The 14,087-nt window shown below is 36.1% G+C and overlaps 1 protein-coding gene across 1 annotated transcript in view; it reads right to left on the minus strand.

Annotated features, from left to right (window-relative positions):
- Positions 1 to 9,035, minus strand: part of ARHGAP24 (Rho GTPase activating protein 24) — a gene marked incomplete at both ends in the record, with an annotated part of 413,331 nt that extends 404,296 nt beyond the window's left edge. The window contains one exon of the mRNA XM_080697743.1: positions 8,856 to 9,035. Within this exon, the coding sequence (XP_080553869.1) occupies positions 8,856 to 9,032 (177 nt within the window). The remainder of the gene's footprint in view (positions 1 to 8,855) is intronic.
- Between the last annotated feature and the right edge of the window lie 5,052 nt (positions 9,036 to 14,087).

The following is a 14,087-nucleotide window of genomic DNA, read 5'->3' on the forward strand; positions in this document are numbered from 1 at the left end:
GTAGCCCAAAGTGTAAACAAATCCAAATGTTTACCAACTGACAAGGGAATAAAGAAAATGTGGTATTTTTACAAAATGGCATATTATTTTAAGGGATAATAAGAAATAAAGTACTGATACATGCTGCAATGTGGATGAGCCTTAAAAATATTATATTAATGAAAAAAACAAAATTTAGAAAGTGAGAATAATAGATTTTCATCTAGGGTTGCTTCCTTGTACATAAAAATTGATCAAACTGTTTTTAAAATTAGATTGTAATTTGTATAGTTTACATTGATTAATAGTCACTGCATGAGTGAACATATGGTAATAGCTCTAGAAAAATAGGGAGCAGCTGGATTTCAGCAGGCTAAAGCTAAAGAAGGGAAGACAAGAAGATCAATTGCCTCAAAGAAGCCTAAAAGAGAATCAGTAACAAATATCTGTAAAATAATTCATTGGGGGGAAGGGAGTAGCTTTTTAAACACTACAATAAGCATCAACAATGTAAATGTGCAAATTATATTTCTTCCTAGCTATTTTTTCCACTAACTTTTCTTCTCTACTAGTCAGCATAATGGAAATTTGCCTGTTTTTACTAATAAGATGGTAAAAAATATGACCTATCTGGTTCTATATGTTGACTTGCATCACAATCACAAAAGCCATTAGTCAATATGGGTAAAAGAAGCAGAATTCAAGCTATTCAACTCCAGTAGTTTTTGTGCTAAACTGTTGATGATGAATAGGCACCACATAGGAGACAAGAAGACCCGCACTGCCTTCTCCCTGGAGCGGTTCAATTTTGCCAAGAAATTCCCTATGTCTCTTTAGCTGTCATCATAGCCATTTTGATCAGCTCTGAAGGAGCCCAAAAATAATTTAAACAAAGAAAAGAGACATACTACAAAAGTGCACATCGCTTTTGGGGGAATCTTTTCATGTGATTTCAATGTCTGACAGTATAGGTCACAAGTGAAAACAAGTTATCTTCTGCTTTGAATTTGTCATCACTGGTGATAATAAAGTCTTCATAAATGCTACATGAACCGATTGCTAATTATTTCCATCATCATGCAGAAAATAAGGTATATATTATAGATTCTAGCCTCTATATTACCGTGTCAGTGTAACCCGATGGTCAAGGATGACAGAAGCCATTACAATGACGACCATAACAAAAACAGCCAGAACATTTCAAGTGCTTACTATGTGACTAGGTATGTGGAAACACTCAAGAAACATTTCATGCCTGCTAACAACTTTGTGAAATAGTATTATCATCACTTATATTTTACAGATGAGAATAATGCAGTATGAAGTTTAGTAACTTAGATAAGGCCTGAAGCTAGTGGTGGGCTCCAGAACGTGCTTAGGCAGTTCTTATTGCAGGAGTTATACACAGAACTACTGAGCTCAACTGTTCCCCAGGGAAATGCCCATACTGGAAAAACTCAATTGCAGAGAAAATTATTAGAATGAACTTTTTTTTTTAAATGCTGTAATCCCTCTTCCCATCCATTTGCAATTTTCTCTGAGCCACTCCCTGAGACTCTCCTACCATTAGGTGCCCTCTCCATAGCACCTGATTTTGTCAGCTCTTCTTCCTACACTCAACAGTTACTTGAGGATCAGGATCATTCTCATGATTCCTGGTTTTGCAAGACTGCATAATGAAAGGTCAAATATTTTTTTCTGTAGTATACTTGCTTTTCAATAATTTTTCCAGAGATTATATCATAATATTAAATGACCTATTATAGGGACACCAAACAATTCCAGGACTGGTTTTAAATAGGTGAGTATTTTGCATTCTTTTACATTAAGCTTTCCCTACATTGAGCCCTATTGTAACTGTTTAGCTTTAAAGTTTAAAATAGGAAACAAGCACACAAAAACATGGGAAATTAAGGTCTCAGGATAAAACCCAAAATTCTTTACACTGCTTAAAGCACTCTCAGTATACCATCCTGCATTTACTTCTTTGAAACCATTTCTCATCACTGCTTGACTTCTTTCTTAGGTACCAAAATACTTGACCACTATCAATTCTCCAACAGTTAGCCATGAGGACTTTTTACTCCTCCACCTTTTTGTCACTATGAATTCCACTCCAAGGGCAGTTGGCATCATCTATCACTTATTCCCATCATTTCTCTGGTTAAACATCTATTCCTTTGGGAAATTCTCCTGGAACCTTGCAGTAGTAATACATGCTCCTCCTATTACCCCAAAGATCCCCTAGATTTTTCTTATTAAATTATTACTTCCTTGTAAGAAACTGTAAGTATCCATAACATCATTGGAATTGAGATCCCTCTGCATGAAAGTTTGAGTTTATTTATTTATTTATTTATTTATTTATTTATTTATTTATTGCAGGTCTGGAGATGGAACTCAGGGGAACTCAGGGGCATTCTACCTCCAAGCTACACCCCAGCTCTATTTTTTATTCTTTATTTTGAAACAGGGTCTTACTGAGTTGTGGAGGGCCTCACTAAGTAGCTGAGGCTGTCCGCAAATCAGGATCCTCCTGTCTCAGCCTCCCCAATGCTGGAATTACAAGTGTGCACCACCACGCCCAGCTTGAGATTATTTTAATCACCAGTGACAGAGACCTCCCACTCTTTTCAAGATCCATATTCTCCTCCACTTTCCAAGATAAAGTGAGACTACATGACTCAATTCCTGTGCAGGCATGTATGGCATGTGAGCCAGTTCCTTCTAGTCAACAGAATGTGAACAGAGTGACATGGGCCACTATACGCTTGGTCCATCAAAACTTCTATGCAACATTTCTTTTCTAATTTCATCCTAGAAAACCAGAGTGGAAATAACCTCATGGTAAGTTTGGAAGTTAAAAATGCAAACTCCCTGGCAGCCTGGGTTTCTAAATAGTTATTTGAAGTAGACTTCACTTACTTATTTAAATTTTCACTTGAGAAATAAATAAGCTTATTCTTTTTAAAACCTTATTTTGGTGGTCTATTTTTATATACTATCTTTATATTTCCTAGAATCTAATATACTATCTATAAGCATATTAGGAATCTACAAATATGTATTAAATTTTAAAATAGTTGAATGAATGAGTAATATGAGTATCTTAAAATATAATTTCTAACATAAAAATAGCTAACATTTATTTTATGCCTACTATATGCCACTGCCTTCTAAAATTATCCATATAAATTCTCTCTTTTAATCCTCACAATAATGTCTTGAGGTTTGTACTATTATCATCTTATTGTATAGATTATTACATTAAACCTTAAGCAGCTTAACCCATTTGCCCAATGTATCATAATAAGAGCATAGATGAGAAAAAAAATCACCTCTAACAAGTTACTCAAAATCTGTCTTTACTCTAAAGTGGATAAATGTTATTTCTATGTTTCTGTATAAATATAAGCAACAAAATATTCAACTAATGGTGGAATAAAATATTTTACATTATTAATATTTTCTCTCTTTTTTGTGGTGCTGGGGATTGAACCTCTGGCCAGATATTTATTTTGAAACAAGGTCTCACTAAGTTGCAGAGTGCCTCACTAAATAGCTGAGGCTGGCTGTGAACCAAGATCCTCTTGTCTCAGCCTCCAAAGTACTGGGGTTACAAGTGTGAACCACCATGCCTGGCTAATATTTTCTCTTTTTATATAGTCATTTCTAAGAAAGCACTAAGGTTCCTAAAATGTATAATGACACACAACTCTATTTTTTGTGTCTCATTAAATACTAAAAGACTCAGATACTATACAGAAGTCTATTTTAGGTTTGAGGATAATCTCAAATAGTGTTTCTAGTATTATTTTAAGCCCTTAATTGGTGCTTTAGCTTCTTCTGGTTCATACTCCATAACAGACAATAGCCGAGAGATTTCTAGATTTCATAAACTCATGAATGTCATTAAATATATAAAATTAGAGCTTACTCTTCCATAGGCAATCAATTCTTGCACATTTAGAGGTCAGTCCTCAAGTTATAATTCACTCAAAATTGTTTTGTCCCCTGAGTTAAGAAAATCCATTTTGATCTAATATGGTCTTGGACTCATCATGTCCAGAAAAAACATTCCCCACACAATTGGATCAATATCTTTTGTAGAATGTCTAGACTAGATTAATTGGGCTTGTGCCTGTTTGAATTTTAGCTATTTTATCAGGAGTCTCAAACTGGCTTCGAAAAATCAATGATTTCTTCTATAAACTCCAACCATGAGGGAATGCCTGAGGTGTTCACCAGCATAGCCCAAATTCAGACTTAGCTTTCATTTATGTGGTAATATACTTCTTTATTTATTTTTTATTGGTGTATTGTTGTCGTACATCTTAATGGGGTACAGGATGGTAGAGACATACATGCACACATAACTCATTTAGCCCTTCCCCAATTCCTCTATATCAAAGTCAATCAGTAAGCCAAACATGAGTAGGAGGGAGGGGGGAAGAGAATAATGTACTTCTTGGTTAAAGAAAGACAGATGAGTCCAAAAGAGCAGTAGAAATTTACCACCGAATTAATTTACCAGAACCAGCACAAATGCCTTAATTTTAGGATAACTATAATGATTGTGCTTTATCTCTGACTTGTTTTCTTCCCTCATATTGTGATTTCTATCATTAAGGCCTCAGCCATTTGTTGCACTATTAATGAAAGATGGAAAAACAAATATTTTCACTGACTTGGTATTTTAGATGGGTGCAGTGGTATACAACTGTAATCCCAGTACTTGGGAGGCTGACACAGGAAGATCACAGGTTTAAGACCAGCCTCGGAAATTTAGTGAGACTAAGCAACTTAGTGAGACCCTCTTTCAAAACAACAAATAAAAACTGGCTGAGGGTATAGCTCAGAGGTAGAATCGCCCTGGGTTCAACCCCCAGTACCACACACACACACACACACACACACACACACACACACACACGCTTTTTCTAAAAACATTTACTGTTCCAAAGTCTTAAGGTATGCAGTGAAAATGAAAGGTCTTTCTTACAATCTTCTGTATAGTATTACATCAATTTTTTCTATATTTAAGATTTCTATATAAGATTAAAAATCAAAATAGAAAACGATTACCTAAAAATGGTAGAAAATATAACCAAATAAAATTTTTACCATCATGATCTTTGAGGGACAAATATTTTGGATACATCAATATATTTTCAAAAATTGGCTACAGATATCACTTTATTGTCTGTTTATTTGTGTTCTTTCAGAAACAATCAAAATTTACTTCAGTTTTTAAATATGTCATGAATAAAATACATTTCAGTATAAATGCAAACACTTGGAATTCTTGTCCCTAATAAACTAAATTTGGAGGGAGGTGTCATACTTTAAAAAGTTTATAAATATTTGTGTGTGTGTGTGTGTGTGTGTGTGTGTGTGTGTGTGTGTGTGTGTGTTTTCCTGGGGAATTAATCTAGGGATGTTATATTCTGAGATACACCCTCAGCCCTATTTTCTTTTTTGAAACAGGGTCTCATTAAGTTGCAGAGAGATTTTCTAAGTTTCTGAGGCTTATTTCAAACCTGTGGTCCTCTTGTCTCAGCCTTCCAAGTACTAGGATTATAAGAAATACCCATGTTTTGAAGTAGGTCTCTAATATGTTGCCAGGGGAACATTTGTTAAGGGCTGAAAAGTCAATCAGGTACTGCCCCTGGAGAGAGGAGAACCTGGAGAAACTTTTGCCCTTTGCTGAAAAAGAAAATATAAGAAAAGTAGCAGCAAAATTTTCTCAGTCTTGAATTTTGTGCAGTTTGTCAAATATTTGGAAGACAAGGGCAATTTGAATAAGAAAATGAAAGACAATATTAGGTTCCCATGACTGAGCATGTAGTGCACTAAATCAGACATATGTTCTTAGGTAAAAATTGAAAGCGGGGTAGAAGAAAAACCATTGGATAAAATTATGCCCATAAACTTATATTTTTACTTGTTTAAAAAAAGGATACTAAGATTCCTTTCTTAAAATTTAACTAAGATTAACATAGTTGTGCAACTTGTCTGGAAGTAGCTTCCCATTGCTTATAAGAGAGTCCAGTCACTGCCCACCACATGGGTTCCTTTCCATTGTGTCCTACCTGTCTCTCTTATCAAACTTCTTGTCATTTTGTCACCCTTGCAGTATGGCACTATCTATCTATAGATGCCTCTATACAACTCCATGTCTTCCCTCTGCTTTGAATTCCTTTCACCAATTTAGATATCTGGAAGCTGGGCATGGTGCCGCATGCTTGTTATCCCAGCATTCGGGAGCCTGAGACCGGAGGACGCGGACAGCCTCAGCTACTTAGTGAGGTGCTCCGCTGTTTAATGAGAACCTGTTTCCAAATAAAAAATAAAAAATAGGGCAGGGGTGTAGCTCGGAGGTCGAATGCCCCTGGGTTCCATCCCCAGATCCTCAAAAAGAAAAAAGAAAAAAAACTGCTATCAATCTTCAGAACCCCAGGCGAGGGTCACCCATTCCCTTGTGTAAACTTTCTGAACTCTATCAAATGATCGTCACTCATTCCTGTACACTAACTCAATCCATGTTTTCAGAACATTCAGCATTTCCACCGTAGCCTGTCAGGATTATAATTTTGCTCACCAGGTGAGCATTTTTCATAATGAAGATAATGATAGATCTTTATTCTCTTTATTGAGTAAGAAGAAACTTGCCAAGAGTTTTACTAAAATAAATTAAAAAATTTTTTCTGGAATAGGAGGGACACAAATTTGAGGGTTTTATACGCTTATGTTAGAAGTACCTTCTGGGGAGCAGAAAACAAAAAGTGGATCATGTGTATTAAGCATTTCTACCTAGTTAGTAATGCTGGGAAGAGAGATTTTTTTTTTCTTTTCATTAGTGATGTTTCCTCCAGTATTACTGAAGTCTCCATCAAAATACATGAAAACCAATGGAAATGTTCATGTTAGATGCATTGAAGCTGAACATGCATAACCAAGAAATACTTCTAAGTCAGAGCAAGTCAAAAGAAAAGTTGAGGGTTAGTGGTATAGCAAAAGACAAGGCTGACGGAGCACTGAGAGCACCGGATCCAGAGCAAAGGACTCTGCCTTCTTTCCTCGTCTGCCATTCAGTAACAGCATCCTCTTGGCTACTACAGACAGGCCCACCAAATACACCAACAGATTTAATTTTTTGGAGTTGCAACATTTTTCAAGGTGTTCATCATTTTGATGTTTAATTTTTTAAAGCCACTCTAGATCACTACAGGGTTTATTTAATGTGACATACTTGGTTGCTTTAAATAGAGTTGGGATTTTGATGTATGAAGTTTAAAATAGTCAATACTATATATTATATACAGAGTGCCTGCCCCCATCCTCTGCATGGCTGTAGGGGCTTTCAACTCACTACTAACTCACTTAAAACTGTGCTGTTAGCACTTACAATGTGCCAGACACTGACCTTTACTTAAAGACTGTGCTGTAAAGGAGAAATTTGTCCATTCATAGGACAGTGTAGGGTTTTCTATAATTTTTATGTTACCCCCAATTTAGTTGTGGAGCATTACTTGGTAATAGGAAAAGAAATCTAGAGAGTGAGATAAGAGGGGAAAGCCTCTTACCTCCATATGATCATGCTCATGTTACTACACATCTCTAAGACTCAATTTGTTGATTTCTTATTCCCCACAGGTTTGCTATGACAAGTAAAATAAGAGAGATGGAAATGTGCTATCATTGCCACAATATCAGTCTGGAACTTTATTGTAAATTTATATTTCCTTGGCTGAGGCCATATGGATTCAAATGTGTCTAGAGTTGAGTCATAGACCATCATCTGTTGCTCTTTGGGTAATCTTCATTACACCTATATCTTGGCTTCTTCACCCAAAAGTTAATAATACCTGCCTCATCGGATCATTTTAAATATTTTAATTATTAGCCCTGATAAATGCTCAAAAATTAGTAGTAATTTTAAGAAATGGCTAGGGTTTTATAGTATGTAGTTTTATGGCTATTTTGGGGTAATTCAATTAGAAGAATGAGAACCTTGTGAAATTATAATGACTCAAATATTTGAAAGACCAAATCAGAGTCCTGATCCAAATTCTTAATTAAGTTTTTGAACTTTAGCACAAGATGAAATAGCCTTAAGAACATATTGTTAGAGGTGTTTATATAAACTAATCTAAAATGTTTCTTGTCTCGTTTCTATGTCCCATGGATGTTGATGAAAGGGAAACACTCGGATGATACCTCTATCCACATCCTCCCATCAGCTGATATTTGGTGGTCACAGCTGGGGAAGCTTGCTGCAGCTACAGACATGCAGATAGAGATTTTCTTCTCTCTCAGTGCAGTCTCCAGATTTGCAGCTGAGAAAATGATAAGGAAATAAAAGATCGCTCCTAATCACAAAGAAATATGGGAGCTATTTCCAGAGGAGTATATTATGCATGCTGGTTTTGCACCATATCCCTATTTCATGAGTGGAGAATTGGTACCGAAGATGGCCCAGAAATTAATGGTGATTGTGTTTACAATTTTCCTTTAAATCTATGCTTTTAGTTTATTCCTGGGAAAAAGAAAATGTTTGGGCTACCATATTTATCTTCCAGTAGATGCACGTTAAAAGTTCCTTATAAAGTAAGTGTGCCTGAGGGATGCCGACATTGTGTTCTAGCTTAGAAAATTCTAAATTAACATTACACAAATAATATAATCTGTCTCTTGGCCTTAATTATCAGGTTCATCATCTCCAAATGGAAGCAGACAATGGTGAAAGAGCGTGAAAGATGCCTGTGGACTGAAGGAGAACAGGAGTTTGAGTTGGCCTCAGTCTCCCTCAGTTTTTGGCAAATGCCTTTACCTCATGGTTCTTGTAAACCACAACTCTATTTTCTCTTACTTACCAGGGGTTTGGTTTCATCTTCATCTTTGAAATAATAGAGCTGATCTCCCTTGAGCACAAACCAGCGGGTGTGCCAAGTCTTGACAAAGCCTCCTTGCTTCCTCAGCCACCCACACTTGGTGGCGTTCTGCCGCCCTTGGGCCAGTTGGGGGTTCTCGATGGAGTCATTCTCCTCCATGATCAGGCTGATGGGTGTTCCTGAAAACACAGTCAAAAGAAAATAATGTAGTGCTCTGTTAGGTTCAAATGTATCTTAAAATACCTTTATGTACACACATACACACACATATATGCATGCGCATATGAAGAGGGAAGGCTGAAAAATATTTATCAACTCACTAGCTAAATTTCTAGAAGCAAACCACAAACCTGACAACAATATGCACAGAGGAATTTTGGAGACAGTATGCTGGTTTTCCTGCTTTCCCAAATGAGCTTAGCAGCTGGGTAATAGAAACCCTTTTTTCCTCAGTAGAACTATAGAATGACAAAATTCTAAAATTAATGAGTTAAGAATGTATTTTTGAAATAACCAACAAAAACATAATTATCGCATTAATGGTTTGCATGTTCTGGTGTGTACTGATGGGGGGGGGGCTGTCTGTTCAGCCCTGGGGTGACCTGAGCAAGCTCCAGCCTCACACATGTGAGAGCTTAAAGGGACAATTAAAAAACTCCAATGGAACATATTTGGTTTGCATATGTGAAAATCTCTCAAGATGTAGCTAGCCTCCTTCCTTTAGTGTCACCTAGAAAGGTTTTCTGGTTGGTCAGGAGTTAATGCAGCTAAAAATCTTCAGGAGAAAATAAAAAACAAAAGCCCTGCTTAGCCAGTTTGATTTCTATTTTTTCCCCATCCACCCTCAATTATCAGGGACTAGTGGTGGCTTCGGGCCATGACATGATGAGAAATATTTTGTTACCTGTGAAAGAGTGCAAGGCCACACACCCTACACATAGCAAAAAAAAAAAAAAAAAAAAAAAAAGAGCTAATTTAGAGTTGGGAAGTCAGGCACAGTAGTGCATGCCTTTAATCCTAGTATTTGGGAGCCAGAGACAGGAGGATTGCAGGTTGTAGGACAGCCTTAGCAATGTAGTAAGACTTAGGAACTTAGGGAGACCCTATTTCAAAACAACAACATAAAAGGGCTGGGAGTGTAGCTTGTAGGATTTCAAATATGCCCCAGGATCACTCTCCAGTGCCAAAAGAATAATAATTATAAAAAAAAACAAAAAGAGTTGAGAAACCAAAATGACACTGGAGGAATGGACAAGATAGACTTACTGGGAGAGCCAGGGATATGTGTTCAAGAATTAAAAGAAATTTTCCTGTCTCAAAGGCTTATTCCAAATCCTTGCTGGTATTTATGTCTAGGTATTTGTTCAGGAAGTGACACAAGCACTCTCACCCCTATGTCCTTGATGAGGATTTCAGGTTATAAACTAGATAACGAAACAATATTACTCTTAAGGCATAGTCATCAATAAAGATCCTATTTTACTAATTGATTACAGAAGACAAGCCATCTTTTTGAAATGTATTTATTTCTACTGCTAATTTTCCAACCCATTTATGTGTTTAAAATACTAGTTGCAAATTGCATAAAGTTTCCATTATCAGCCCTTCATTATTTGTGATTATACCTTGGTGGCACCAGGTCCAGCCTTCCATTACTGGGCCTCCAGTCCTTTGAATTCAATCCTGACCCTCCAGCTGCAGTGATACTGCAGAACTTTGCCTTAACTCCCTCTTATTTCTACATTTTTAACCACCTTCTCAGTAATTCTGCCTCTTCCATTGGCACACATTCCAATCTATCTCCAAATCTATCTTATTTTCTTGAAACTATTTTTAAACTTCAAGTAGGCCATTTGGCCATTATCTGTATCATTCAATATCTACTTTTATCCCTTTTAAAATAATGAAATACCCTTCTAATGAATAACTCCAATTTCTACAAAACATCCTGAAGTCGCTCTGGGGCATTCCCATGACAGTAATGTTTGCTGTAGGAAATATCCTCTCCTCCTGTGTGTGCAGATTGGATCATGCCTGGTGCTGTAGGTCTGTTAGGCCCTGAGGGCAGAAACTTTCATCACTTTTCCTTCACAGTACTTGGCCTAGTATAAAGAGCCAAGTCAGCCCTGCTGTAAATGAACAATAAATGCTGTAGTGTACTTTAGATAATAAGTATGCTTATTTAGACCACCCCAAATAATCTTTTATTTGTTTCTTGGTATTTAAGTTATTGAAATCTACATAATTTATTTCATTGCAATTTATTCCTTGACCAAACAACTTACAAAGTTAATTTGGATTATAAAAGAAACATTCCAACACACACACACACACACACACACACACACACACACACACATACACACATGCCTAGAATGCATTATAGAGAAACAAATTCTTTCTTTTTGGGGGGCTGGTTTTTTCTTCTAGAATTTATGCTTTCCACTAAGTTTTTTTAAAAAATCCTCTAAAATGTTTCAAAGTAATTAGTAACCTTCCATAAATAATATAGAAATACAAGTGGCCAATTTCCCTTTCGTATACTATTAGTGCCTTGGTGAAAAATGTGTGTACATTATAATGTGGCTTACAATTCTTCTTGTCTCTGTTGTTTATAAATCTAGCTGAAGTCAGCAGGAGCACTGCCCAGTGAACTCCTGGCCAAATCAGGATACATCAAAAAGTATTTTAATCATATTAATTATAACAGCTCATTAAAACAGAAATAGAAATAGATTCATCATATTTGTAAGGAAAACTAATGCCACAATTATTGCTGGATGAATAAGACTAAGTTTTGCAAAAATAGCCATGATTTTTATAGAGGAGTCATGATATTTCTGGAGAAATTAAATGGTTCAAGTTTTACCCTTTATCTTCAAAATAAGGATGTTGAACTTGATAATATCTAACCTCCCCAAACCCAATCTTAGTAAATGAGACCAAGACACAGCCAGTTTAAAAAGGAATAATTTGATTTTTGATTCTCCTTTACCCTGAACATCAATTCAAACCAAGAGAAAATACACACCAAATTATTTCAAATCTGTCCACTTGGTTTCACTGCCGCTGCCACCCTATGGCCCAGCTGCCATTTAATCTGTCAAAGAGACAATTCAAGTAGCCTTGCAAAGGGCCTCACTGCTTCCATATTTGACCACAGAAATACACCTGGGTACATGCTCACACATATCTCATTCTTCACAAAGCAGCCAAACTAAGGTGTTAAAAATTCAAACTAGATAATGACTCTCTACTCTTTAAAACTTTTTATTGGCTTCCCAGTGTACTTATTTCAAAATCCAGTCTTCTCATGGCCTATAAAGCTCTGAATCATCTGGCACCTGTTTATCTCTCTAACCTTATCTTATACCACCTCCTGCCCATCCCTTGCCCTCCCCACCCACATATATACATAACCACACCAGTCTCCCTTTAATTCTGGAAACACCCAAGCTCACTGAAGCCTGATATTTGCTGATGTCTGACCACAGAGCATGGCCTTGGGCTTTTTCCATGGTCTACCTCTTTACATCTAAGTCTCAGTATAAAACCTACCTTCTTCAGAAAGCCTCCACTAATCACCCTTTGAATAATTCACAACTTGTTATTCCCTCTCAACTCTGTTTTCTCTCTTCTTTACACTTTCCTAAATTTCTCGTTATTTTTACTTTTTTGTTTTTTATTTTTATTTGTGTTTATCACCCCACCAGAAAACCAGAAGCTTTATGAGGCCAAGGACGTGGTTTTCTACAATACAGCATCCCCAAGGTCTGTAATAGCGCTTACTTGGTAATCAGTAAACATCTAATGAATCAGCAAATGAAGCTATGTGACAACCTAATAGAATTCCTAGAAAGAATATTTTGGAGTTTATTTTTAATCGCATTTAAGACTTTAAAAACTTGCTTTTTTCCCTTCCGAAGTAAGACATTTCAGTTAGTATGAAAAGTGTTCTTAAACAAAATGCCAAGATTATTGGACTCGAATAAACCTAAGATCGCCCTATACAAAAACTCAAAGTTTATATACTTTTTAGACATGGTAGAATATATGTAACTAATTGTCGTTTAGCACTAAGAAAAGTCCAGTTTATTGACTTAAATTTTCAGAGGATGAGTTCATTGCAAAAATACAATCACTGTGGTCAGGCCATGGCAAGTGAGGGGTAGATGAGATTACAACACAAAATTACCAACTTCATTATCAAACCAGCATAACAAGCACAGTAATGTAAATGCATGGCTACCCAAACTGCAACAAAACAGAACTGAGAAGCTGACTTGTATCTTCCTGTCACTCTTAGGAAGAAGATTTAATGATAGATACTGTACCATGCCATGGCTTAGAAAGTGCCCTTCATTTGATGGGTTTGTAGCTTTGAATTTTTTTCAGTGGTGGAAACTGTTTCTTGCATCTACTCATACGGTTTATTTTTGCAACTAGAGAAACTAAGAATATAATGGTGTTAGGCAGTACAATCAGAATAAAATTCATGCTCCCAACAGAATTCACTCAAACAGCACATACACATAGTTATTTAGAGTAGAGGCCTCATAGCCTCTCCACACAAATTTACACAGCTGCTCAGTCAAACAGAACAGTGATCAATTCTATTTCCAGGGAAGAAAACATAAACTGGATACGTTTGTAAAATACTGCAATTTATGAAAGATTTATGGGGCTCTTAAGAGTAATTTTGAGATTTCACATCCAATAGTTGCCTTTTGTGTTGGCACTAAAACCAAATTTCTTTGTAAGATGTGATTTCACTGTACAGTATATAACTACAAACAATCAATATTTATTCAAATTCTACTCTTATTTAAAAAACACTTTGGTTTGTAGCTGTTGCTAACTGGTTTGTAAAGAAGTAGGACATTTTATTGGCTGGATGTATAAATGCTAATATATAGCCTTTCTGTATGGAAGAGTTAACATTATAAAAACATAATGAATGAGACAACACATGTATGAATTTATGTTATTTGTACATGTGCATGCAGGTCTATGTTGAATGTAGTTATTTGTATATTGTGTGTGATTTACCTAGAGACAAAATCTTTAAAGGTAAAATATTTGTTGATATTCTTTTCTCTCTCTCTCTCTCCTTTTTTTTTTTTTTGGTGATACTAGAAGTGGAACCCAGGGAATTTCTATCTCCGGGTTAAACGCCCAGACCTATTTTATATTTGGAAACTGGATCTCATTAAG

Source organism: Muscardinus avellanarius (genome assembly GCF_963383645.1).
Source record: "Muscardinus avellanarius genome assembly, chromosome: 6".
In the NCBI taxonomy this organism is placed as follows: Eukaryota; Metazoa; Chordata; class Mammalia; order Rodentia; family Gliridae; genus Muscardinus; species Muscardinus avellanarius.